This window comes from Lissotriton vulgaris, unplaced genomic scaffold (genome assembly GCF_964263255.1).
Source record: "Lissotriton vulgaris unplaced genomic scaffold, aLisVul1.2 SCAFFOLD_1499, whole genome shotgun sequence".
Taxonomy (NCBI): Eukaryota; Metazoa; Chordata; class Amphibia; order Caudata; family Salamandridae; genus Lissotriton; species Lissotriton vulgaris.
This window is the reverse complement of record NW_028252508.1, coordinates 359459-385435: the sequence shown is the minus strand read 5'-3', so window position 1 is coordinate 385435 and position 25977 is coordinate 359459. Positions and strand designations below refer to the sequence as shown.

General features: G+C 44.1%; 1 protein-coding gene across 2 annotated transcripts in view; it reads left to right on the top strand.

Moving 5' to 3' along the window:
* LOC147662133 (ankyrin repeat and SOCS box protein 15-like) overlaps positions 1 to 25977 on the top strand; it is a 276030-nt gene that overhangs the window by 193916 nt on the left and 56137 nt on the right. For both annotated transcript variants that reach the window (XM_086951086.1, XM_086951085.1), the window contains 3 exons: positions 1678 to 1923; positions 15142 to 15313; positions 19648 to 20218. In XM_086951086.1, the coding sequence (XP_086807212.1) occupies positions 1678 to 1923; positions 15142 to 15313; positions 19648 to 20218 (989 nt within the window). The remainder of the gene's footprint in view (positions 1 to 1677; positions 1924 to 15141; positions 15314 to 19647; positions 20219 to 25977) is intronic.

The window sequence follows — 25977 nt, the reverse complement described above, 5'->3', positions numbered from 1 at the left end:
GACGGAGGGAGTTAGACGGAGGGAGGCAGACGGAGGGAGGCAGACGGAGGGAGACTTATGGCGGGAGAGGGAGGGAGACAGAGAGAGGGAGACAGAGAGAGGGAGAGGGGGAGGGAGAGGCGGGAGAGAGAGAGAGTGAGAGAGAGAGAGAGAGAGAGAGAGAGAGAGAGAGATGTGTGTATGCCGGGTCTGGTGGCTCAGTGGACGAAGGCGTCTGCTGCAGGGACCTGTGTTCAACCTCATGGTCACATTTTTTTTGCTTTAGCCCCGCCCCTCCCCCTCTGACCCCACCTCCACTGGTGCAGCCCTCAGCCACAAACCACACTGTAGATGTGGCCCCGTAAGAAAGTTTGTGAGTACCCATGAGATAGAGCATAACCCATTCACTTGTAAGTTGGGCTGTACCCAGCTCCACTCGCCATCATGTCAGTGATGATCCAACCAGGCACCCCTAATCCCTCTATTGTGGGTCTGTCTGAGAGGAATAAACAAAGTCCAACTGCAAACTACACTCAGTCTTGTGACCCAGCAACAGGCTACAGGCATTAAATAATTAGAGCAGAAAAATGCCAGCTTTCTGAAATTTCCATTTTCAAACTTGTAACTTCAAATCCGACTTCACCATTAGCGAGGATTTATATTCACATTGTCTCAGGCACCAAACATGTTTACCTGTTTCAATCAAAATGTAGCACTTATTAGATGTAATAAGGCAACCTAATGTTATCCTATGGGAAAAGTATGCCTCATAGTAGTGAAAAACGAATTTAGGAGTTTTTCAATCCCAGGACATGTAAAACCTAAAAGTACATCTCCAATCTTTTAAGTACAATGCACCCTGCCTTATTGGGCTAACTAGGGCTTACCTTAGGGGTGATTTATATGCAATAAGAGGGAGTTCTTGGCTTGGCTGGGGAGTTATATATTGCCCAGTCAAAATGGCAGGCCTGGGACGTGTTTAAGGGCTACTTAAGTGGATGGCACAGTAGGTGCTACAGGCCTACTAGTAGCATTTAATTTATAGGCCCTCGATATATAGTATACCACTTTACTAGGACTCATAAGTAAATTAAATATGCCAATTAGGTGTAAGTACATTTTACCATGTTTTAGGGAGAGAGACCAGGCCCTTTAGCACTGGTTAGTAATAGAATCCTAATGTCAACAAAAACGAATGCAGCAAAATAAGTGGGTGAAGGCAATACGTTTGGTGGAAGACTACCCTAAGGCTGACAGGTTTAGCAGTATAGTTTTGTCTGAAGTGACCCAGAGTTTGGAGTGGAACCCAAAAGTGTCAAGGATACTCATAAATGACCGGTCCAGAGATGCGAGGGCGGTGGACAGGGAATTTGAATGCTCATAGGGGACCAGATGCGCAGAAAGGCACAGTAGATTGCTCAATTCTCCAACAATATCACCATTCAGGTCACAGTTGCTTCATCTGTGTTTTGTGGATATTGTTTTATGAAAATATTACACTGTGGCTCTTATGAGTTTCAAAACAGATTAGGATTACAGTTTCTTTTCTTTCCATTAGGTGGAGGCTGTTCATAATAAATAAATATGGTTGATATTAAATGGACATAATTGCGGTGATTTTAGATTTACATTTTAAACATATGAATATTTTGAAATATTTAATACTGGATGATATTTTTTTATCCAACATATTTCAAGCCACAAGAATAGGAAGTTATGAAATGGTGTCAAGCCTTATGAGACACAACTGCAGTGTCAACCAACCATGCATAAAGCGCTGGTCAGCAATGCACGAAGCAGCCAAGCAAGGGCGTAAAGACATCATGGCTCTGCTTCTGAAGAATGGCGGTGACATGAACCTGCGGAATGGCTACGGAGTGACCCCTTTGGGAGTGGCGGCAGAGTATGGTCACTGTGATGTGCTGGAGCACCTTATTCACAAAGGTACATATCTCTCAAATGTAAGCGAAATGTATGGAGAAGAATGTAGCTTGCAATGATGACAGCTAACCTAAATACCCAATAACATCATTTTCATCAGTGTGAAACATATGAAGCAGGTTGTTATTGTTTTACATGTCAGTGTTTTGAAAAAAGGTTCCTTCTATCATACAAAGGATGTGACATATTTCATTGAAATTGTTGAATGTATTCATGTATGCATGGGATATTCCTATATTACAAACCTATGCAGAAGCCAGAGGAGCGCTGGGTCAAAAACAAGCATAAGGTAAACAATTGATAATAGAGTTAACTAGTTTGTGACCTGCAAATGCCTTCTGAAGTAGTATTCTTTAGAGAGGTGCATCTTCAACTCTTTCCTAAATTGGAGTACTGATCTGATGGAAATGGGGATGTTGTCCGAGATCCAATGTACATAGATGAAAAATGCCTGCCGGCTGTGGGTGTGCCAAAAACCACCAGATATGATGAGCTTGTCTGCAAGATAAGCCAGGGTGCTGGTCGTAACTGCTTTGCAATTGATGCCGCAGGTTTTGAAAAAGGTGTGGGCTGGCAAGGGTTGCTAATGGAGTCACAGCAGAATAGAAAAAGAAGTTCTTGCTAAAAAGTTAGAAACAGTAGTGTTAATTCACAAAGGCATTTCGAAATGTATGCATTCAGTATAACATTTGAGGTTTTATTCATTTTGCTGCTAACTTTCTGTTACTAATTATGTTCATTTATGCACTTTTCTGTGGGTATATATGTTGCAGTTAATATACAGAGGTATTATCTGTAGTGGGGAAGCAGGGAACATGGCTGCTATGCTGGGGTTGATATGTAGGTGTTTTACATTGATAATATGGCGTTCGTAGTTCCTCACCTTTCCCCCGATATGGGTGCCGTCACAGTCTATACCATATTTCAGTAATTCCACAGTGGGTGAAATTGGAACTAGAAACACTGCAGTACTGTTCATAAACAAAGTCTCAAAGCGGCCCCTCTGCTCAACAGCGATTGGTGCTCCCAAACGCCTGATCTGCATAATATGCAGCGGGCATCTTCTCGGCCGAGCAAAGCCGCTAAACATCAAACAAGAAGGTTGCCACACATTAAGATGCCGCTACGAAGAGTTAAATGCCTTTATTTGAGATTTTCAGCACAGCAGGTAAGAGTCCCACTCTTCATGATCCGAGGCCCAACGCGTTTTCGAACAGCTGGTGTTCTTGATCACGGGCAAATAAACAGAGAGTGGCAGGCATGATGGGAAACACCCTTATAAGTGTTTGAAGACCCGCCTCTGTGGGCGTATGCTGCAGAGCATTCTGGTATTCTTTCTAAAAAGTTAGAAACAGTAGACCTAATTCACAAAGGCATTTCGAGATGCATGCATTCAGTATAACATTTGAGGTTTTATTCATTTTGCTGCTACTTTTCCGTTACTAATTATGTTTATTTATGCACTTTTTTGTGGGTATATATGTTGCAGTTAATATACAGAGGTATTATATATAGTGGGGATGCAGGGAACATGGCTGCTATAATGGGGTTGATATGTAGGTGTTTTACATTGATAATATGGTGTCTCCTCAACCTCTTATTTGGGTGTTTGATATGCTGTATACTATGAGAAGTTATTGTAACTTGATATCACAACATCCCTTTGATCTTTTATTTCATGGTTTTATCCAGTTATATAGCCAAATTAACATTGCAAGATCAATTGCAAGCACTAGCTTGAGGTTTGAATTATACCAATGCATGCTTATCAATACTTTAGATATACTCCCACAATAGATATCTATTTATGTATTTCACATGGTAATATACTTATATATCCCATATTTATTTATTCACATGTTTATGTATTTATACTGTGATGTATTTTGATTATTGTCTGGCGGAAGATGTCATAATGCAAGATTGACATTATGGATTCATCCAGTATAACATTTCCTCAACGATACATTGAGTCCTTGGTGTTAGCCTTTGGGTGGAGATTACTTACCCAATTATTCCTGATATTTGACCCACAATGCACTTTATGTAATATGTAAGCTAGTACTGACATTATTCTCTATATTTACTGGAACTGTACGGTTTAGAATTGGGCATTATTAGATGTGGCAAGTATGTTTTTTATGTTTATGCACCACGTGATGACTATAAATGAAGGTTTAACTCTCGCAGCGCGTATGTGATCAAGGCCAGGACTGGCCGAAACTGGTCATGCGGACATAACTGTAATAAAAACAGAGTAATACACACTGGTGTCTGTGCCCATCTCTTGGAGGAGGTTTCGTTTTTCTGTATATAATATCAGGCAAGAAGGTTGCCCCACATGAAGATGCTGCTATGAAGAGTTAAATGCCTTTATTTGAGATTTTCAGCACAGCAGGTAAGAGTCCAACTCTTCATGATCCGAGGCCCAACGCGTTTCGAACAGCTGGTGTTCTTGTTCACGGGCAAATAAACAGAGAGTGGCAGGCATGATGGGGAACACCCTTATAAGTGTTTGAAGACCCGCCTCTGTGGGCGTATGCTACAGAGCATTCTGGTATTCGTAGTTCCTCACCTTTCCCCCGATATGGGTGCCGTCACAGTCTATACTATATTTCAGTAATTCCACAGTGGGTGAGACTGGAACTGGAAACATTGTGGTACTGTTCGTAAACAAAGTCTCAAAGCAGCCCGTCCGCTCAACAGCGATTGGTGCTCCCAAACGCCTGATCTGCATAAAAGGCAGCTGGCATCTTCGCGACAAAGCAAAGCCGCTAAACATCAAACAAGAAGGTTGCCTCACATGAAGATGCCGCTACGAAGAGTCAAATGCCTTTATTTGAGATTTTCAGCACAGCAGGTAAGAGTCCCACTCTTAATGATCCGAGGCCCAACGCGTTTCGAACAGCTGGTGTTCTTGATCATGGGTAAATAAACAGAGAGTGTCAGGCATGATGGGGAACAACCTTATAAGTGTTTGAAGACCCGCCTCTGTGGGCGTATGCTGCAGAGCATTCTGGTATTCATAGTTTCTTCACCTTTCCCCCAATATGGGTGGTGTCACAGTCTGTACTGTATTTCAGTAATTCCACAGTGGGTGAGAATGGTACCGGAAACACTGCGGTACTGTTCGTAAACAAAGTCTCAAAGAGTTAAATGCCTTTATTTGAGATTTTCAGCACAGCAGGTAAGAGTCCCACTCTTCATGATCCGAGGCCCAATGCGTTTCGAGCAGCTGGTGTTCTTGATCACGGGCCTTCAGTGCGAGAACCACTTCAGCATGGGTAATGTCACGGACTATGGGATAGAGAGTTTTAATGGGTTCTGGGTTAGTCTTATCCTGGCATTTAGCGAACTCATGTCCATTGGAAGAGAGGCCAAAAATGCGGGCAAAATGGTGAACCCAGGTCGATTCATCAATCGCCAAGTCAATTTTGGGGGTATCTCTAGAATCAGAAAGAAAAGGAGATTTAATGACTGCCTAAAAGGCAGCGCTGTCCCTTAGGGTACAGCTTTTATGGAGTTGATCCCACAATTCGTTTTTCAGTTCTGATTTCCTACATTTTATGGCTTGATTATACTCCTTTCTAAGAGTGGTAATTTCTTGGGCGTCCCGTTCTGCTTTTTGTAGTGCAACTTTCAGTTTTGAATGTGCTTTTGTACACGTACTATTAAACCAACCTTTTTTTTCAGGCTTTCTGTCTTTTAGTTTAACAAAAAGGACTTATTTTATTGTTTTGGTAACAGTTCAAAAGTTAGTCAGGACTTCTTCATCAGAAGTAGCGGAATCAAGACATTTTTCAATCGCTGTTCGAGCTACTTCAAATACATTTGTAGTAATAGCTACAGGATCCACTTTATCCCATTTAAGTGAGAACCCGTTTGACCTGTCTAGAGTCAATGTGTTTTGGTCTAAAGTCCCGGCTATATTATGTCTATCTAGTTTCTGTAGAAGCGATATGGTAAGACTTTTAGGGTGGTGGTCGCTCATAGCATTATCGTGAGTCATACACTTCGTAATTCGTGGTTCCGCCTTACAAGAAATAAAAACAAAGTCTATTGTACTCGATCTTCCTCTACCATTAAAGGTTGGAATAAGGCTGGCCAAAGGATTTAACATATTACTGGCCAGACCTAGACCTAGACCGAAAATGGTTTCATTTAAACAATCCCCTATCCTTGTATGGGAAAAATAAGTTATTGAGTGTTCATTCTCATCCGTAAGGTCACAGATATTCTGATCACTATTCCTGCACAGTCGTGGGTTAAAATTGCCTCCCCAAACAATTATAGCATCTTTAGTTATCTGATTAATTATTTCTTGGAGGGGGAACAAATAGTTTGTATTACTGTTAGCAGTTCTCCCTGAGGTAAGTTATTGTAAAGGTTTACCAGGAGGAAATGATCGACTTTATTCAGGCGGAGACTTAGTATTTGAAAATTAGGTTCTAGTTTAACTGTGATGATCTCCTTGATTTTCACCAAATTTGAGACATAGATGGAAAGACCACCTTTCGCTCTTCCAGACGGTGATGGTAGCGCAGGGGAGAAATATGTTTTATAACCCTCTATATGGGTTACAGTAGTTGCCCACGTCTCTTGGAAACAGAGAATGTTAAAAAATGTCACAAAGTTAAACCAGGTGTCGTTTCCTGCCTTTGATCGCTGGCCTGCAATGTTCCAATAAAGGATAGTAATCAGAGGCTTGTCTCCAGGACTCTCAGGTGCGGGGATCAAAAGAGCAGGGTCTACTTGGACACTACTCTTAATATTGCTGAGTGCTGCAACTTGAGTATTGATCGTATCCATCCCCTGGTCTTCTACCATATTTGTATGATGTTCAGTGAAAGAGTGCATGTCGCTTTCAGTGAAATTTGCCTCTGTCAGCCGTTTAGAATGTTTTTTTGAGACTCTTGATTGTGTTTGTCGCAGCTCGAAGGGTCATGATTTTCACTGGGATTTAGGGATTGAGAACCAGTCAATCAGTGTCTTCCAATCCTGAGAGCAAGTTAAATCTATTATATATTTTGATGTCATAAACAAAATGCTGAGTTTGTGATTGTAGATTTTTACCCCCCCCCCCCCCCCGCCCCGGGCCATATGGGTCCTGTTTGGTGGAGGATAAAAAAAGCCAAGTGACAGGATATTAATTTCGCCTATATCTAAAACTTGGCTCCCACTCTCTTGTAAAATTCTGCTGACCAACTGAGGCGATCTGAAGGTCAGGACGATTAAATCTCCGGGGAAAAATTTCCCACGCAAACCCACAGACTGAACCCTTCTAGCCATCTTAAATTCTCTAAACAGAGGTTTGTTTAGACCCGTTTTCTTACTCAACCAGTAAAGAGCCTTGCTTCTGAGTGTTTCCTAACCTTCTAGAGCCAGAGTTTCCTTTTTTTGGACATTTACCAGCACAATAATATGCGGTGTGGCTGCTGGAGTTAAGTCTAGATGATCGTTAGGAGCCGGATATTCCCAATCAGGCTTGTTGAGAGCAGGATGATGGAGTGGATATGAGCGAAGGGAACGAATAGTTGAGCCTAGGTGGTCTTTGGATCTTGTTTCAGGCCCGATCCTCCTCTCGGATTGGTGGTTTTTAATGGAGATATTTTTTCGGGATTTTGAAACCGCTCTCTTGTTGTTTTACATGTCAAAGAATTAAGAGCGGGAGCTACTAGTGAAAGTGAGTCTTTGTCCCGAAGCTGTGAGAGGGGTTCAGTGTGGGAGACAGGGGCCCCGGTTATCGGTTTAGGACCAAAATGTGGGGTTCCCGATCCGGGTAAAAGAGATCTAGGATCATGTTGTTTCTTAGCACTCGCTAGTTGTTCTTCGATAGAGGTTAGTCTCAGGTCCATTTGGTCTAACCTGACTCTCAGATAGAGGTCCAACCTTTCAATCAATATGGTTAGGGTCTTTATATTGTCAGTATGTGGATTAGAATTGTTCCTATTCCCAGTTCTATCTTTAATGGACTGTTTTCTTGGACCACTTTTTTCTTTCCAATTTCTGTTGAATTTGCTTTAATGGGAGTGGTTTCTAGACAAATTGTCGGCCAGTATTGATTGAGTTTTTGTGGGCAGAAATATTCTCATCAGATATGGGAGTTTTGTGCTTCTTTTGGGGGTGTTGCGCGAGGAATCTGAGTCGGTAGGGGCGATACCGTCCGCAATATGCTGGATGCACCTGTTAGAGGAATTCTTTTTCTTGGTCGGTTGTCTTGAATTTACTTGGACCTCAGAGCATTCCAAATCGTCTTTTACCCTTGTAGAACCAACTTCAAGAGATTCTACCACCGAGCTAATTTGTTTGTCCAATGCCCCCATAGCTCCTGTAAGATAGCCCAGTAAGGTTCGTTGGGACTCAATATGGGCTCTTTTGCTGGAGATAGACTTGGGGCTGGGTAGTTTCCTTTTGCCCATATTGGAAGCTACCAGTGCTATTTAAGTGGATAAAAATCAAAGTTGATATTCTAATCTATTTGAAATATGCGATAGAAACACCTCCCTGCGTTAGTAATTTTCCCTAAGCATGCTCAGATGCTATACAATCAGTTTATCTTATGCAATCGTTACTCGTCCTGCCAAACATGAAGAGAAAATTATAAAACGGACTCAATTAACTTTGATCATTAACAGTATTAAATGGATCTGTCCTTGTTAGTATATTCTTGCCAAGATCGACAATTTGGACACCAAGAGAATGGGCCCAGCCCAGCCTCAAACGGACACAGACGGGCAAGGACGGGCTCGCCCTTGGCCCGGGCTTTTCCCGGGTGAGCCCACGCCTGTCCCGCGCCGCGGAACCCCACTCCGATTTTGTAGTGCGGTTGGCTCCACCCCCTCCACTCCTCTCGCGGGACCGCGCTGCCTGTTGGATGTTGTGGTAGGCAGTGCGTGGCCCACACCTTCAGAGGAGAAGGGCAAGAGGCGGCAAGGGGTTTGGCAGGCGGGAATATTGGCCAGCAAAGGTCCCGGCACTCTGTGGCACTAAAAGGAAATCTCCTCCCAGCAGAAATATCCTCAACGGTGGCGCTTGTGAAAGAAGGTAATTTCAAGTATTAAACAGCGTCCCACGCAGCGGGAGCCCCGCTCCGATTTTGTAGTGCGGTTGGCTCCACCCCCTCCACTCCTCTCGCGGGACCGCACTGCCTGTTGGGTGTTGTGGTAGGCAGTGCGCGGCCCACGCCTTCAGAGGAGATGGGCAAGAGGCGGCAAGGGGTTTGGCAGGTGGGAGTATTGGCCAGCAAGGCTCCCGGCAGTCTGTGGCACAAAAAAGAAATCTCCTTCCGGCAGAAATATTCTCAATGGTGGCGCTTGTGAGAGAAGGTAATTTCAAGTATTAAACGGCGTCCCACGCTGCGGGAGCCCCGCTCCGATTTTGTAGTGTGGTTGGCTCCACCCAGTCCACTCCTCTGGCAGGAACCCGCTGCCTGTTGGATGTTGTGGTAGGCAGTGCGCAGCACACGCCTTCAGAGGAGGAGGTCAAGAGGCGGCAAGGGGTGTGACAGGCGGGAGTATTGGCCAGCAAGGGTCCCGGCAGTCTGTGGCACAAAAAGGAAATCTCCTCACGGCAGAAATCTCCTCAACGGTGGCGCTTGTGAGAGAAGGTAATTTCAAGTATTAAACAGCGTCCCGCTATGTGTTGGGCCTCGGATCATGAAGAGTGGGACTCTTACCTGCTAAGCTGAAAATCTCAAAAAAAGGCATTTAACTCTTCGTAGCGGCATCTTCATGTGGGGGCAACCTTCTTGTTACCTGCTGCATAATATGCAGATCAGGCGTTTGGGAGCACCAAGCACTGTTGAGCAGAGGGGCCGCTTTGAGACTTTTTTTACGAACAGTACCGCAGTGTTTCCAGTTCCATTCTCACCCACTGTGTAATTACTGAAATGTAGTACAGACTGAGACGGCACCCATATCTGGGGAAAGGTGAGGAACTACGTATACCAGAATGCTCTGCAGCATACGCCCACAGAGGGGGGTCTTCAAACACTTATAAGGGAGTTCCCCATCATGCCTGCCACTCTCTGTTTATTTACCCTTGATCAAGAACACCAGTTGTTCGAAATGCGTTGGGCCTCGGATCATGAAGAGTGCGACTCTTACCTGCTGTGCTGAAAATCTCAAATAAAGGCATTTAACTCTTCGTAGTGGCATCTTCATGTGGGGCAACCTTCTTGTTTGATGTTTAGCGGCTTTGCTCGGCCGCGAAGATGCCCGCTGCATATTATGCAGATTAGGTGCTTGGGAGCACCAAGCGCTGTTGAGCGGAGGGTCTGCTTTGAGACTTTGTTTACGAACATTACCACAGTGTTTCCAGTTCCATTCTCACCCACTGTGGAATTACTGAAATATAGCGCAGACTGTGACGGCACCCATATCGGGGGAAAGGTGAGGAACTACGAATACCAGAATGCTCTGCAGCATATGCCCACAGAGGCGGGTCTTCAAACCCTTATAAGAGTGTTCCACATAATGCCTGCTACTCTCTGTTTATTTGCCCGTGATCAAGAACACCAGCTGTTCGAAATGCGTTAGGCCTCGGATCATGAAGAGTTGACTCTTACCTGCTGTCCTGAAAATCTCAAATAAAGGCATTTAACTCTTCGTAGCGGCATCTTCATGTGGGTAACCTTCTTGTTTGATATGTATATATTCAAGCTCAAGTATCCCACGTATGAGAAGCACTCGGACTGCAGCTGCCCATCGAAAGAAAGCCTTTAATGGTATGCACCAACATCACACACAAATACAATTATGGCAGTTCCCAAGTCGTTGTGCCTGAAGCATTTCTGAGTGTCATTCCTCCTTCTTCAGAGGCTGCGGCAATGTTAAAAACCATATTGTGCACCACTCCCACTATTTGAATGCGTAGATGAACCTGAATGGAGCGCGCCGCCTTGGTTTCTGCAGGGCATTGTGGGCATTGTAGTGCTTTTGCAAAGTCAGATGCCGTAATTTAGAAGCCCTCAATGAGCCTCAGTGTGCTTCTGATGCTAAATCCCTAGCTACTGCCCCGCGCTGTCGGTCCGATAAATATCAAGCCCCCATCAGTTCAAGGATGGTGCTCCTCCGCGGCCGGGATCACTGCATTAATATTCAAGCTCAAGTATCCCACGTATGAGAAGCACTCGGACTTCAGCTGCCCATCAAAAGCCTTTATTGATATGCACCAACATCACACACCGATACAATTATCAGCAGTTCACAGGCCGTTGTGCCTGATGTGTTTCAGTGCCATTCCTCCTTATTCAGAGGCTGCAGCAATGTAAAAATGATATTATGCACCACTACCACTATTTAAATGTGTAGATGCACTTCCTGAAGGGAACGCTCCGCCTTGGTTTCTGCAAGGCATTGGGGGCATTGTAGTGCTTTTGCAAAGTCAGATGCCATAATTTAGAAGCCCTCAATGAGCCTCGGTGTACTTCTGATGCTAAATCCTTAGCTGCTGCCCCACGCCGTCGGTCCGCTAAATATCAAGCCGCGTGGCCCCCATCAGTTCAAGGGTGGTGCTCCTCCGCGGCCGGGATCGCTGCGTTAATATTCAAGCTCAAGTATCCCATGTATGAGAAGCACTCGGACTTCAGCTGCCCATCAAAAGCCTTTATTGGTATGCACCAACATCACACACCGATACAATTATCTGCAGTTCACAAGCTGTTGTGCCTGATCTGTTTCAGAATGTCATTCCTCCTCCTTCAGAGGCTGCGGCAATGTTAAAAAACATATGGTGCACCACTCCCACTATTTGAATGCGATGAACTTCCTGAATGGAATGCTCCACCTCGGTTTCTTCAGGGCATTGTAGTGCTATGTATATATATATATATATATATATATATATATATATATATATATATATATATATATATATATATATATATATATATATATATATATGTGCGGTGATCTTCTAGCCGAAAGGAAGAAGCAGGACCCCAGGGAAGCAGTTGAAGGCTTTTATTCAAGGTTTGTGGCGGATGCATTTCTGGCTGTTGATATGCCGTCGTCAGCGCCTCCAGCCTTCACAAGTAATGTGGCATACCGTAGACTAGAACCCGCCCTTTTGTAGGCCTTGTTGTTGAAGGTCAGCTCCACCCCCTGGTGATCCACGCAGCACACCTGTGTAGCAGTCCGTGTGAAGGGAAACTACACGTCCCAGAATCCTTCGTGTACAGGACACCGGGAAAGTTGCTGCGGGGGGTTATGATGCAAGTATTCACATCATTCAGCTGAAAGGTGCGGGAAGCCACAGTGTGTCCAACACGCCTTGTTGTGTCAGCTGGAAAGTCCTGAACAAGGCCTCCTCTGCTCCCCGATGACGCTTCAACCTCAGGTACCGGGGGTGAAATAACAGGGACTGCTGCCCAGCGCAAGGTGGAATACCTTGCTACTGTTAATGTTCGTCCCGGATTCTGTGGCGGGCTGCGGACTTTTCAAATACCTTTGAAACAAAACGGGGAACTGGAACAGTTCTGCCAGTAAAGTCCTAGTCCAAAATGAAGCGGAGGTCCTGGAAGGCGTCTCTGGCTGACGCGTGAATATGTGCGGTGATCTTCTAGCCGAAAGGAAGAAGCAGGACCCCAGGGAAGCAGTTGAAGGCTTTTATTCAAGGTTTGTGGCGGATGCATTTCTGGCTGTTGATATGCCGTCGTCAGCGCCTCCAGCCTTCACAAGTAATGTGGCATACCGTAGACTAGAACCCGCCCTTTTGTAGGCCTTGTTGTTGAAGGTCAGCTCCACCCCCTGGTGATCCACGCAGCACACCTGTGTAGCAGTCCGTGTGAAGGGAAACTACACGTCCCAGAATCCTTCGTGTACAGGACACCGGGAAAGTTGCTGCGGGGGGTTATGATGCAAGTATTCACATCATTCAGCTGAAAGGTGCGGGAAGCCACAGTGTGTCCAACACGCCTTGTTGTGTCAGCTGGAAAGTCCTGAACAAGGCCTCCTCTGCTCCCCGATGACGCTTCAACCTCAGGTACCGGGGGTGAAATAACAGGGACTGCTGCCCAGCGCAAGGTGGAATACCTTGCTACTGTTAATGTTCGTCCCGGATTCTGTGGCGGGCTGCGGACTTTTCAAATACCTTTGAAACAAAACGGGGAACTGGAACAGTTCTGCCAGTAAAGTCCTAGTCCAAAATGAAGCGGAGGTCCTGGAAGGCGTCTCTGGCTGACGCGTGAATATGTGCGGTGATCTTCTAGCCGAAAGGAAGAAGCAGGACCCCAGGGAAGCAGTTGAAGGCTTTTATTCAAGGTTTGTGGCGGATGCATTTCTGGCTGTTGATATGCCGTCGTCAGCGCCTCCAGCCTTCACAAGTAATGTGGCATACCGTAGACTAGAACCCGCCCTTTTGTAGGCCTTGTTGTTGAAGGTCAGCTCCACCCCCTGGTGATCCACGCAGCACACCTGTGTAGCAGTCCGTGTGAAGGGAAACTACACGTCCCAGAATCCTTCGTGTACAGGACACCGGGAAAGTTGCTGCGGGGGGTTATGATGCAAGTATTCACATCATTCAGCTGAAAGGTGCGGGAAGCCACAGTGTGTCCAACACGCCTTGTTGTGTCAGCTGGAAAGTCCTGAACAAGGCCTCCTCTGCTCCCCGATGACGCTTCAACCTCAGGTACCGGGGGTGAAATAACAGGGACTGCTGCCCAGCGCAAGGTGGAATACCTTGCTACTGTTAATGTTCGTCCCGGATTCTGTGGCGGGCTGCGGACTTTTCAAATACCTTTGAAACAAAACGGGGAACTGGAACAGTTCTGCCAGTAAAGTCCTAGTCCAAAATGAAGCGGAGGTCCTGGAAGGCGTCTCTGGCTGACGCGTGAATATGTGCGGTGATCTTCTAGCCGAAAGGAAGAAGCAGGACCCCAGGGAAGCAGTTGAAGGCTTTTATTCAAGGTTTGTGGCGGATGCATTTCTGGCTGTTGATATGCCGTCGTCAGCGCCTCCAGCCTTCACAAGTAATGTGGCATACCGTAGACTAGAACCCGCCCTTTTGTAGGCCTTGTTGTTGAAGGTCAGCTCCACCCCCTGGTGATCCACGCAGCACACCTGTGTAGCAGTCCGTGTGAAGGGAAACTACACGTCCCAGAATCCTTCGTGTACAGGACACCGGGAAAGTTGCTGCGGGGGGTTATGATGCAAGTATTCACATCATTCAGCTGAAAGGTGCGGGAAGCCACAGTGTGTCCAACACGCCTTGTTGTGTCAGCTGGAAAGTCCTGAACAAGGCCTCCTCTGCTCCCCGATGACGCTTCAACCTCAGGTACCGGGGGTGAAATAACAGGGACTGCTGCCCAGCGCAAGGTGGAATACCTTGCTACTGTTAATGTTCGTCCCGGATTCTGTGGCGGGCTGCGGACTTTTCAAATACCTTTGAAACAAAACGGGGAACTGGAACAGTTCTGCCAGTAAAGTCCTAGTCCAAAATGAAGCGGAGGTCCTGGAAGGCGTCTCTGGCTGACGCGTGAATATGTGCGGTGATCTTCTAGCCGAAAGGAAGAAGCAGGACCCCAGGGAAGCAGTTGAAGGCTTTTATTCAAGGTTTGTGGCGGATGCATTTCTGGCTGTTGATATGCCGTCGTCAGCGCCTCCAGCCTTCACAAGTAATGTGGCATACCGTAGACTAGAACCCGCCCTTTTGTAGGCCTTGTTGTTGAAGGTCAGCTCCACCCCCTGGTGATCCACGCAGCACACCTGTGTAGCAGTCCGTGTGAAGGGAAACTACACGTCCCAGAATCCTTCGTGTACAGGACACCGGGAAAGTTGCTGCGGGGGGTTATGATGCAAGTATTCACATCATTCAGCTGAAAGGTGCGGGAAGCCACAGTGTGTCCAACACGCCTTGTTGTGTCAGCTGGAAAGTCCTGAACAAGGCCTCCTCTGCTCCCCGATGACGCTTCAACCTCAGGTACCGGGGGTGAAATAACAGGGACTGCTGCCCAGCGCAAGGTGGAATACCTTGCTACTGTTAATGTTCTATAATGTATATATATATCCCAAAAACGTAACCTCCTCCAAGAGAGGAGTTACATAGATAAGTAGTTGAGAATGGTAAAATAATACTTACCTATATATACTTACTGTGTCTATATACAGGTCATCAATATTTTGGCCATAATATTTTTGTAGCATGATATTAGGTACTCAGTACTCTGGCACCATGCTGTGATGTGCACGCAGAGATATTGCAATGCTCTGTCTCTTTCTCTAGGTGGCGATGTGTATGCTGTGGCAAATGATGGGGCCTCTGTGCTGTATGATGCAGCTGAAGGCGGCAATCCAGACTGCGTAGCTCTTGTGCTAGCCTATGGTGGAAGCGGTAACATACCGGACAGAGAAGGGTACCTCCCCATACATAAAGCTGCCTATGGAGGACATTATCTGTAAGTAAAGAAACTGGGGAAAGCACTTCTTGGAGACATCAAAGATTGCATGCAGTGAGTTTGAGGCTCAAACATCTGGACTTACATTGTTTTTACCTAAAGAACACAGCTGATATGTGTAGTTCACATTTTTAAAAGAACCCACAGCTGTAAACTCAGTGGCCGAAGGTGCACCATTTAGTTTCTCAGTAATATTACTGTGGAACATCCAGGAAAACAATACCCCATTTTTCACTCAACACACTACTATAATAGTAACAGCATTGTAAGTGATGGCTCCTTTGTGTTTCCATGATTGCCTGATCTCACACATACAAGACAAATCCATCCTTCTGTTAAAACCCCGTCTGGCCAGGCCAAGCATCTACTTTTTTGGCTAAGGTTCCTCCTCCATCTGCATTTCATGTTGTATCTGTTTCAGTGCAAGAGGATTTTCCTTCCTTTTCGGTGCACATCTAACTCCTATTTAATCTTCTCCCTTACCCTCGTCAGCTCAGTGTGCTCCAGTTCCTTCCCTTCCCTTCCAGTATGTGTGGTTCCTTCCCTTCCTCTAAGTATTGCTTCGTTCCTTTCCACCATTAAGCTGTATTTCCATTGTTTTCCAGCATCATATACTAGTTCCTTCTGCTTCCACCAGCATGCACCACTTCCTACCCTTCCTCCACTGTGTGCCAGTTAATTCTTTCTCTTCATGCTCCAGTTATTTCAGTCCCATCAACATGCGATGGTTCCACCCAGTTCCTTATATGGACCCACTCAATTTCTTCTTATATGGGTCAGTTCTGACTGTTACTCCCAGTATGCACCAGTAGGTTTGATTTTTTTTATTTAGTTTTTATGTCACAACATATCAAGCCAGCCTCAAGATGACTGACCAATATGGATGGTGGCAGAAGTTTAGAGGCAAAAAAGTAAGACCGAGAGAACAAGAAGAACAATTAGTCATAGTTTTGTGTAAAGCCAGGGCATCAAGTGTCTGTGTGCATTCGATTTTGAAGCTCTGTGTACTTGAATGAGGTGCTTCTGCCTTTCAATCTCTTCTTCTCTGTGATGAAGAACTTGAAATACGGTCCAGTAAGTTTGTTTGTTGAGTGAAAAAGGTCTTGCAGATTTTTTTGAGGATTTTTTTAGAAAGTTTTTGTGGATGGTTTTATGGGTGAATATTAGAGTTTTAAACTGGATTCTTCCTTTAAGAGATGACCAGTGCAATGCTGGGAATATAGGATGATTATGGTTTTTACAAACAGTACTGTGGATAAACCGGATCGTTAGTAACTCCTTTAGAAGAGAGGTGCAGATTACTCCTCCAGGGTATTAGAGTATCCCGCTTGGATGAGTTGAGAAGAAGCTTCAAACTTTCAATCTTGCTCTGATGTTAGTTGCCGGAGAAAATCACTGAGGTGAGATGTGCTGTAAACGAAAGGGTTGAGTTGAATGTCATTAGAAGGATCCCACCAATTTATTCCCTACTTTTATATTATTTTGGATTTGTAAAGTGCACAGGTTCCTTTTACCACTTCTTAGGATCATCCTAGGTACCAAACACATGTACACCATACACGTTTAAGCTTGTAAGAGAAACGTTTTGAGATGTTTCCTGTGAGTGTGTGAGACAACCATGCATCGCACAGATAGACATGACACGTGAGCCGGTAAAGCTCTGTTAAACAACTCTTTCTTCTCCTGTTTAAGTGGGTAGGGGGTAGACCAGAGACAGAATGTAGCGTTTGAATAGAAACTTAGGCCCAATTTATAGGTTGGTAGGAGGGAACTCCATCACAGCGGCAACGGATTTTCCTTCCTTCCACCATAATGGTCCATGTGCCAGATTTATATGCAGGTGGCTAAGTTTGGCCATGGTGGAACTACTACCTCTCCGTCGTGGCCAAACTTCTCCAATGGCCCTACAGTGTAAGGGCCATTAGAAGTTGACCTGTCATTTCGATCACCTAATTTAGATGGGTGGAATGAAAGATTAGTTGTCACTGCCATCATCACCAGGAAAACACTTGCAGTAAAGGGCAGTTAAAAACTACTACATGCTCCTCTCTACTTGTGAGAGGACACGCTTCGCGAGAGGAGCATTGCAGTTTTTTTTATTTTCAAAAATAAAAATCCCATTTAGAGTTTTTTTATTTTTAATAACTAAAACAGAAATTACTGGAGCCCTGCTCAAAACAGAAAAATGCATTGACAGGAACTGCCATTACTTAATGCCTGCCAGCTTGATGGTCATTTTAACTCTGGTGAGTGGTCCCTCCACCAGAGCGATAGAGAAACTTACTTCATTGCCCTGGCAGAACAACAGGCCATCCACCCAAATATAAATCAGACCCTTAATGCTATAACTTTTAGATAAGCTTTGGCTATTCTGATATGTAATCAGCACTGTGAGCTGCTGTGAAGAGCTGCCTTATTTCCATGAGCAAGAAATTCTTGACAATGGGACAGTGGTTGGAGCAGGCTCATCTGGTTCTGAATTGGAGCTAATTTTGAGAAACCATCAGTAGCTACTTACCTTGACTCTTGAGCTTGTCTTTAAACACTAATACGCCAACATTTTGCAAATGTTGTTCTTCACTGGCAGCTAAGGCAGACATTATCTAGCATAGGACGCACCCTCTCTTTTTCCTAATCCTCCAGTCAGCCAAGTTGTGGTATTCTGAACTCTTTGAAGCTGTTAGTTTCGGAGAATTGGGAAATCGTAATAAAGGCAGTAATCAAGTCTAGAGTTAAGCACATTCCTGACCCTTAGGATTAGGAGAATGAAAGAGCAACATGGGCCTCAATTTTGAAAGTTGGTGGTACAGCTTCTGGAAGCCCTCTAGCCTGAAGCCTGAAGACCTCTGGAAATCACATGATGGCTGCAGGCTAAGGGCTGCTTCTAGAATTTAATGAGTTGCCCATCTAATCCAAAAAGAACACTCACTCTAGCTATGGCTGCCTATTACAGTACATCATCCCGAGCTGCCTGGCTTACAGACACAAGACCAACCATTAGAAACAAGCAGCAAGCTGTGTTGCTCCCACAACCCCATTTTATGGACTTTGTACAGGGCAGACACACACTGAAATAGGGGCAGAAGAGAGCAGGCGGCCTAGCCCATAGAGGTGCGGGCCATAGTGTTGTAGGTTGTCGGCATTGTCATCTCTGCACACAGTAGCAGGGCATGGTGGTGGGTCCATGCAGCTTCAGTACCAAGTTACTGTATTCAGTAGTTACAGGAAATATGAAGGACAGGCAAGATACTGTGAGGGGACATTTCAGCAATTCCGTAGTGCTCTGCTGTTACAAAATAAAGTATAAGGTCAAAGCCTGTAAACTTGGAAACTTGAAGGTCAGAAGTAGCCTGTGCTGGCATTAGCCCATGAGCAGGCTTGTGATACAATGAACAATCCTATGCTACAGTATGTAGCAGTGGTCTACTTGAGAATACAAGGTCACTCTAGGCAGGCTGACATTTGGGGCATATGTGAAATGGCATGCCTCTGATGTAAATAAATCTGTAATTAAAGTATTTGGTAGGCTGGTGTATTATCTGCAGCACACTACAAACACGAGTAGCTCTGTAATATATGTGCCTCAACCTGGAACGTTTCTGGCAAATTATATTTTGCATGTTTCCAGGTAGAACCTTGAGAACTATTGCGCTGCCATCTCTTTGTTCATGGTACTCAAATGGTGTGGAATTACTGAACTATAACTAGACTGAGAACTCTTGTTTGGGAGACTGACATTTAAATGGTCAAAGAGACTTAATTTATAAAGGCTTATCTGAAAGCAGTAACTTCAATATATTCATTGAATCTAGTTTTCACTGTATCTAAATTTTAGATCCCTCTGTTTTCCTTGTAGGCCGGTTTTCTGTCTATGTTTGCGTTCCTTTTATTGAAATTAAACTTTTAAGTTCTAGTTCAAGGTGTGTGCATTTTAGTTGATTGTAATGCTGAACAAGTATGGCCAGGAATCCCACCTTCATACATTCCAGGTGATTCTGAATGCTCCTTATCTTTGTTGCTGTTGAGTAATACAGTTTGACGATGTGCCTGGTAAATTCTTTTTTACTAAGGATTGAATTGAAAACAAGAGTGGCCACCTCTTTTCAGGTCATTACGACACTGTTTTCAGTACTGAACTTTCGTGTGATCAACTAAAGCATTCTTTTAGTCATGCCTTGCTTCTATTAAACTAATCAGACTAACACACCTGAAAACAATGATTTGTAGGTGAAAAGTGATTGGACACAGGCTCCATAAAGACCTTGATTGCGGAGGTCACTCTGTAGATGGCATCTAGCCCAGACTTAGATGTTAAATGTTTTCTTTTTTTTCAGGGCTTTGAAGTTTCTCATTCCTGCTACATCTAAACATGCAGTGAAGAAAAGTGGGATAAGTCCCATTCACTCAGCGGCAGATGGACAGCACGTGCAGTGCTTGGGGCTTCTTATTGAAAATGGGTTTGATGTCAATGACCTTTTAGCCGATCACATGTCAGAAAACTATGATGACGAGAGAAGAAGCGCACTCTTTTTCGCGGTGTCCAACAAAGACATTTTGTGCACCGAGGTTTTGCTCAAGGCTGGTGCTGACCCAAACCAAGATCCACTGAATTGCCTTCTTGTGGCGGTAAGGTCTGGAAGCCACGAGATTGTCAGGTTACTTCTATCTTACAGAGCAAATGTCAACTGCTACTTCATGCGTGTAAATGATACCCATTTTCCAAGTGCTATCCAATACGCCTTAAATGACGAGCTCATGCTGAGGTTGCTGCTGAATAATGGATACCAGGCTGAACTCTGTTTTGACTGCATGCATAGTGATATTTTTGGAAACTCATTCTCATGGTCAAACCTGAAAGAGGATATACTTCCTGGATGGACATCGTGTGTTATCAAAGACAATCCGGTGAGTGCTTTCCAATATCATTCTGCAGTAAGTAGTGCCAAAGTTAGACCTTCAGGGAAGAGTAAGAACTAGTGGAATGGTATACTTTCTCTGGAAAGGACTGTACTATGACAAACCACCATTCAAGGGTTTTGAGGGTATGCCCAGCTTGTTGAGAGATAATATGGCATATTGTTTCACTACATATATATGTTTATTGCACATAATATTATAACTGACTAAGTAGGAAGCATTTATTTCTATAATTACAGTTTCTTTATAAAAAGTTACTTTCCTCCTATTCTTGCTACTACTCTCACTGTGCTCCAGTGAATGTGCTCTTGTTTGTTTGATTCCAGTCCCGTATACGAAGAGTAATAGCAAATGAGGGTTAAAGTCTCTACATGCTCTTCAGACTGTTAGGACTGGGCATCAATTGCTTACTTGTGCCATAGAAAGGAATTGGTAACTCTGTAGAATCTGAGGAGTTGCCTACAGTAAGGAATGGAACCTTATTGCTGTTGAAGAAATCATTTTACCTCATTGAATTGTATTTAAAATATATCTTATATCTATTGGAAGTGCTTGAGCATTCAACGTGTACCCATTTCCTACCCTTGCCTACTCTTTACGCTCACCACACAGGAGATCTCTTATCAACTCTCTATGTAATGTAGATTTGTAGTGCGCACTATCACCCACGCGGATAGCCTATGTTAAAGCTAAAGGCTGTTTACCTAGGCATGTGGCAGGCATCAAATGCATTGATGACATAAAGCTCTGTCACTAACATTTGTGGGAAACCTTCACTTCTCCCTCATCTAGTATGGAGAAGATTCTTTAAGCCTTCAGTGTGGGGTATTGCTGGGTTGGGCAGGCATGAGTAAAACAACTCTTGAAACTTACAGTGAGGGGTTGGAAGGCTCCTTAGGGAGCAGGCTGATTCCCAGGTTAATGAAGCCGCCTGTGTTCTTTTATCTTCCTAGTTGGTGTAACATGGACAATTTCCCTGCACTGCAAGAGTAACACTTGAGTCAGTCATTGAACACCCTTCGTAGTCTCTCAGGAATTTGAAATATATTTCCATTCTTTATCCTAGCAGGCCCTACCTGTTAACACTCAAACTCAAAAACAGCTTGGTATGAGAACGGATTATAGGCCACATCTCCTATGCGACCACTCTTACCCACTTGGGCTAATATTCATATTTCTTCTTCTATATTTATATACAATTAATTCAGTTTCTTATCTAATTCTAGGATTGCTATTGTTCGAAATATATTGTTCTATTTGCACTGTTTTTATGTCCACACTTTTGTAGCATTCAATGCATGTCAATATCCTTGTTTCAATATATATAAAAAGATATACACCTAGGAATGAATAAATATGAAGAGACAAATTAATAGCAAAGAGATCAATTAATATTAGCCAACCCTTTCTATTCAGTAATATATTTTAACATAAAAGTAAAGAGAACGAGTAACATAAAAGGCATTGTCATTTACAATGCCAAAAGCTCACACTCTTGTAAAAGTTATTGGCGCAGTTGCACCGGCTCTCCGCCGGCACAGTTGCGTAAAAGCCACTCAAATACCGCCCGCCTTATTACACATTTAACTCGTGTAAGGCGCACAGTCCTTTGCCTTTCCCATGGCGTTGTCTGGAAAACTGCCACCTCAATGGGAACGGCAAAAAAAGTTCCAGCACGGCATGAACGGTGATGTCCATGCTATGCTGGAATTATGGAGGAATACAGATGGGGGCTGTATCCCCATGGCAGGGGGCATGGGGCTCTGTAGGCCCCCCTTTGTTTCTGCGCCGCCAGCCTTTTCATGGCAGGGCTCCTGCCATGAAATGGCTGGCAGTGCTGGAACTCGTAAAATGCTCAGCGGGACTAGCTGCATTTTAAATTGTGACACAGCTCCACCACCGCCAGGGAATAACTGTTACGTGGTCCAGCCAGTGGTCCACCGCCAGTAGGATGGTGAGAGCTGTAATCCCGCAGACGGTGGAACTCCACTGCTGTGCCACCGTGAGTGCGCCAGTCGGAAGACCGCCACATTCGTACTCAGGCCCAAAGAGTTTTGGCTTCAGAAGCCTCTCAAGCATTCTGAAATGGTGAGTAATTCTGTGAAGTATGGAGGATTCTTGGTATGCAGCACCATGAAAACAATGAAGGTAATTGAGAATAGTTGTCATGTAATGATATATTTTAGCTCTATGTATCAGACTTGGAGTTGAGTAGAAAATAATTTTGAGTGGGTTGAAATTGCATTACTACATATTAGGGCCTTATTTAGAGCTTGGACTATGGGATGATCCATCTCAAAATTGGTGTATATCCCACCCGTCATATTGCAGGTGGCATAGGTAAAAATACACTTGTAATTCAGTTGATAAACAACCGGCCCTTTTGTGATGGAGTATTCAATCCGCCAAACTCTTAAGTAGGTTATTGTGTTTTTATCTAGGAACCTAAATCGATATTTCTATTTTATGCCCTGGTACGGTTATAATCAATAATATCCCTATGAAGGCACAAGGAATCCTATCCATATTTAGTGTAGCCCATGCAGTCACATTAAGCAAGACTACTTCCCCGGACTCCTAGAAAGCACAACGAGTTCTCTAAACAAACCAAACCTCCAGCAACCTGGGAAATCCCCATTTGCTTTTGTTTTGATTTCGTCCTAGAACTCCTGTGAAGCACTGTAAGAACAGCCAGTTCTTAGTGACATCTTTATTGACGTCTTATGTCCAACCTTACGTCAAACCCGGCACCTTTCAGGTATAAATATACCAACGTTGCCTTAAGCAAACACACAGTGGTGGTTTTGGAGCCGAGCAGCTATCTACTTGCCCGAGAGCCCAGCTGATGCGAGAGCCCACGGACGCTGCCCCTCCTTTTTGATGCACTGAGAGAGACGCTGTCTTTTCTCCTGCCGAGAAATCCAGCCCCGGTGTTCTCAGCCGCTTTCGCAGGCTGCTGGGATATCGAGTCCTGAAAGAGAGATACCAGACCTCCTGCTTTCTAATACCAAGGTACGGAGCTGACTAAACCCTTAATGAGAATTCTTGATTCAGATTCTTGGCAAAACCAACTTAACTTAAACTGCTACTTACTTACTCCTTCCCACGTATTAGGCTTAGGTCAGTAACACCGGGGTAGGCGTGTTTCGAAGCACCAGTTGAGTACGTTAGTCAATGTATATATGTATGTATATATTTTATCCATTTTAAAGTATCTTATGGCTAAGAAACCATTTCAATGCTTTTATAGTATTATTTCATAATACTCCTTTTACTGTACGCACTTTACTTTACATTAAGTATTGCAATTATGGCAATTCATTTCTCTTGCATGAGAAAGAAGACTGTTCAATAAATTACACCTTTTATTGAAAACGCCCGTCTCTCTTTTCTCTGCACTCTGGTGAAACTAAGTACGCACAATTGACTGAGTGAAATAGCTGTCTGTTGTTTTCACACGACTCTAGAGACACACTCTTACTCTGAGGGAGCAAAGTTGTCATGTTATAGGGTTGTCAGAAGCTAATCCCTTCTTGTCTATCCAGGGAGGTTAAACTCCTTGTTTATTCGAGAAAGTTTCTAGTGACCTCTGAGCTAGCTGGCAAACCTTAAGTCTAATATAGTCAGTAGAGACCTAGTCGACCTCAGTCCTACGTCTACACTGCTGAAAATATTATTCCAATGCGCAGAGCCTATTGGGAATATAGGAACTACACTACATGGCGCCCAACGTTTGGTAAGGCGATAAATCTAACGCAAGACGTTAGAGTTACTCAGTCGGGATTTTTCACACAGACCCTTTTTCCCGTAAATACTCCAAAAGACGTCTGGAGTGGGTGAGAGGTTAAAATCCGCCGGAACTTAGTAGGAAGAGATTCCTATGTATAGTTTTTGGTTTCGTCAACGTTGAAGGATACAGTGTTCCAAAATATTGTGTACCTAATCTTTGTTTCCTTGAAACTTGATCTGCAACAAAAACCTTTCTGCCAGTAAAATGGGGGAAAGTGAAGAAGGAAGGGAGACAGCTAGAATAGCAGCTCAACTCCTAGAGGATGACACAAGTCTCCTACAGAATAACCCGAATGCTATACTCATTCCGGCCAACGTAAGAAGAACTATAACTATTAAACTTATAGAAAATGGACTGACATCACGAGGTGGTACAGTCATATTCGTGGTAGAGGCCCATGAATATCGGCAGACAGTGGTATTCTATTCATGGATACACTTTCCAGCAGCAAACGCTGTAACACACAACTTCCACTATTACATAATAGAGGAACCTCCGGAAACATACACTCCTTTCGAGGATGTTGAAATCCCATTAAATTACCAAGAGCACCTGCTCTGGTTCAAAAGCGCCCTAAAACATAATAATCACATCACCTGGCTCGGTCCACTAGGTAGACCATGAGCGACGTGGCCGGTTCTACCCCGACATTGAAACAATGACAGACCGGGAACTTTTAGCTCAGCTAAAAATACTAATTAAAATACATAGACAATTAGTCCAATATGTAATGTGGACTTCAATAGTCCAACCAGCTATTAAAATTTCACAGCTGACCCCTCATCAGGGGAACACAAACAAAATTACACCACAGAACATACAATCATGTCTTGGTAAAACACCTGCGAAACGGGAACAAATTCCATTCTGGTTAGCACAGAAAATTACTCAAATAGAGGCAGTATTTCCAGATACTACTCCTACTGAGAAACACAGAATTCTGACTATCTGTCTCCCAATGGGGATCGCACCACATGTGGAGGACTGTGACACTTGGGGCACAGTCTTTGCTTCAATCTACACAAAAACACATGGTGTCCCGTCCATGGCGGTCATACCAGATGTATTAAGACAAATTCAAAATGAATACGGTCCAGAACCTGCTTTAACTCTGGGTATGAAATTACTGAAAGACTTCAAGCAGGTCTCGGCTATATTATTAGCCAACATAAAAGGAGAAGCAGCATCTGTGGCGATCCGTCAGAAATTGAAAGAAACAGATATAGCAGAACAACCATTTGAACTTGCCAGAATCATAGGAAAATCCTATGAAGAACTAGGAAGAGATAGTTTGGGTGGGAAACCGGTAAAACCCCAACTAACTGAAAATCCTGAAAAGATATTTATTAAAAATAATCTAAACACTCCAAAAAAGAACTGGGATGGAAATAAACAATCCACTCCCAAAGAAAAAAGATTCCAGTCCTGAGGAAGGTCTCCTCGGCGGAGAGAAAGATCTCCGGACCAAGGACACAAGTCTCCCCAGAGGGAGCCCTCTGAGAAAAGATACAACCTTAGAAATAGGGATAATTTGAAAAAACCTGATAGATATCAAGATATTGATACAAGTCCCTCTCGATCTTTTCAGACTTCCTAGCAGAAATCGGAAAGAAGAGGACGGTCAGAACACAGGGAAGAGCACTTCAAGTTTAAAGACAAGGAACCTGCTCAAAGTAAAAAATTACAATTTCCAAGAAAGAAGGTAGCCAGTATTAAAATAATCAAACATGCCGAGGATACTGAGGACACAGCTGAAAAACGGAGAGTGGACCCAGACAATGCTAGACCGCGGAGCAGAAGTGACCATAGCTCACAAGACCCCGATGAATCTTCTGGAGACAGGGGACACGAATGAGTACATTCAGGTTGAAACTGCAGACACACGACTTAGTGTGCCCCATAAGCTATATGAAATAACATTACGTATAGAGGGAGATAAAACCAGGAAAATAAAAAG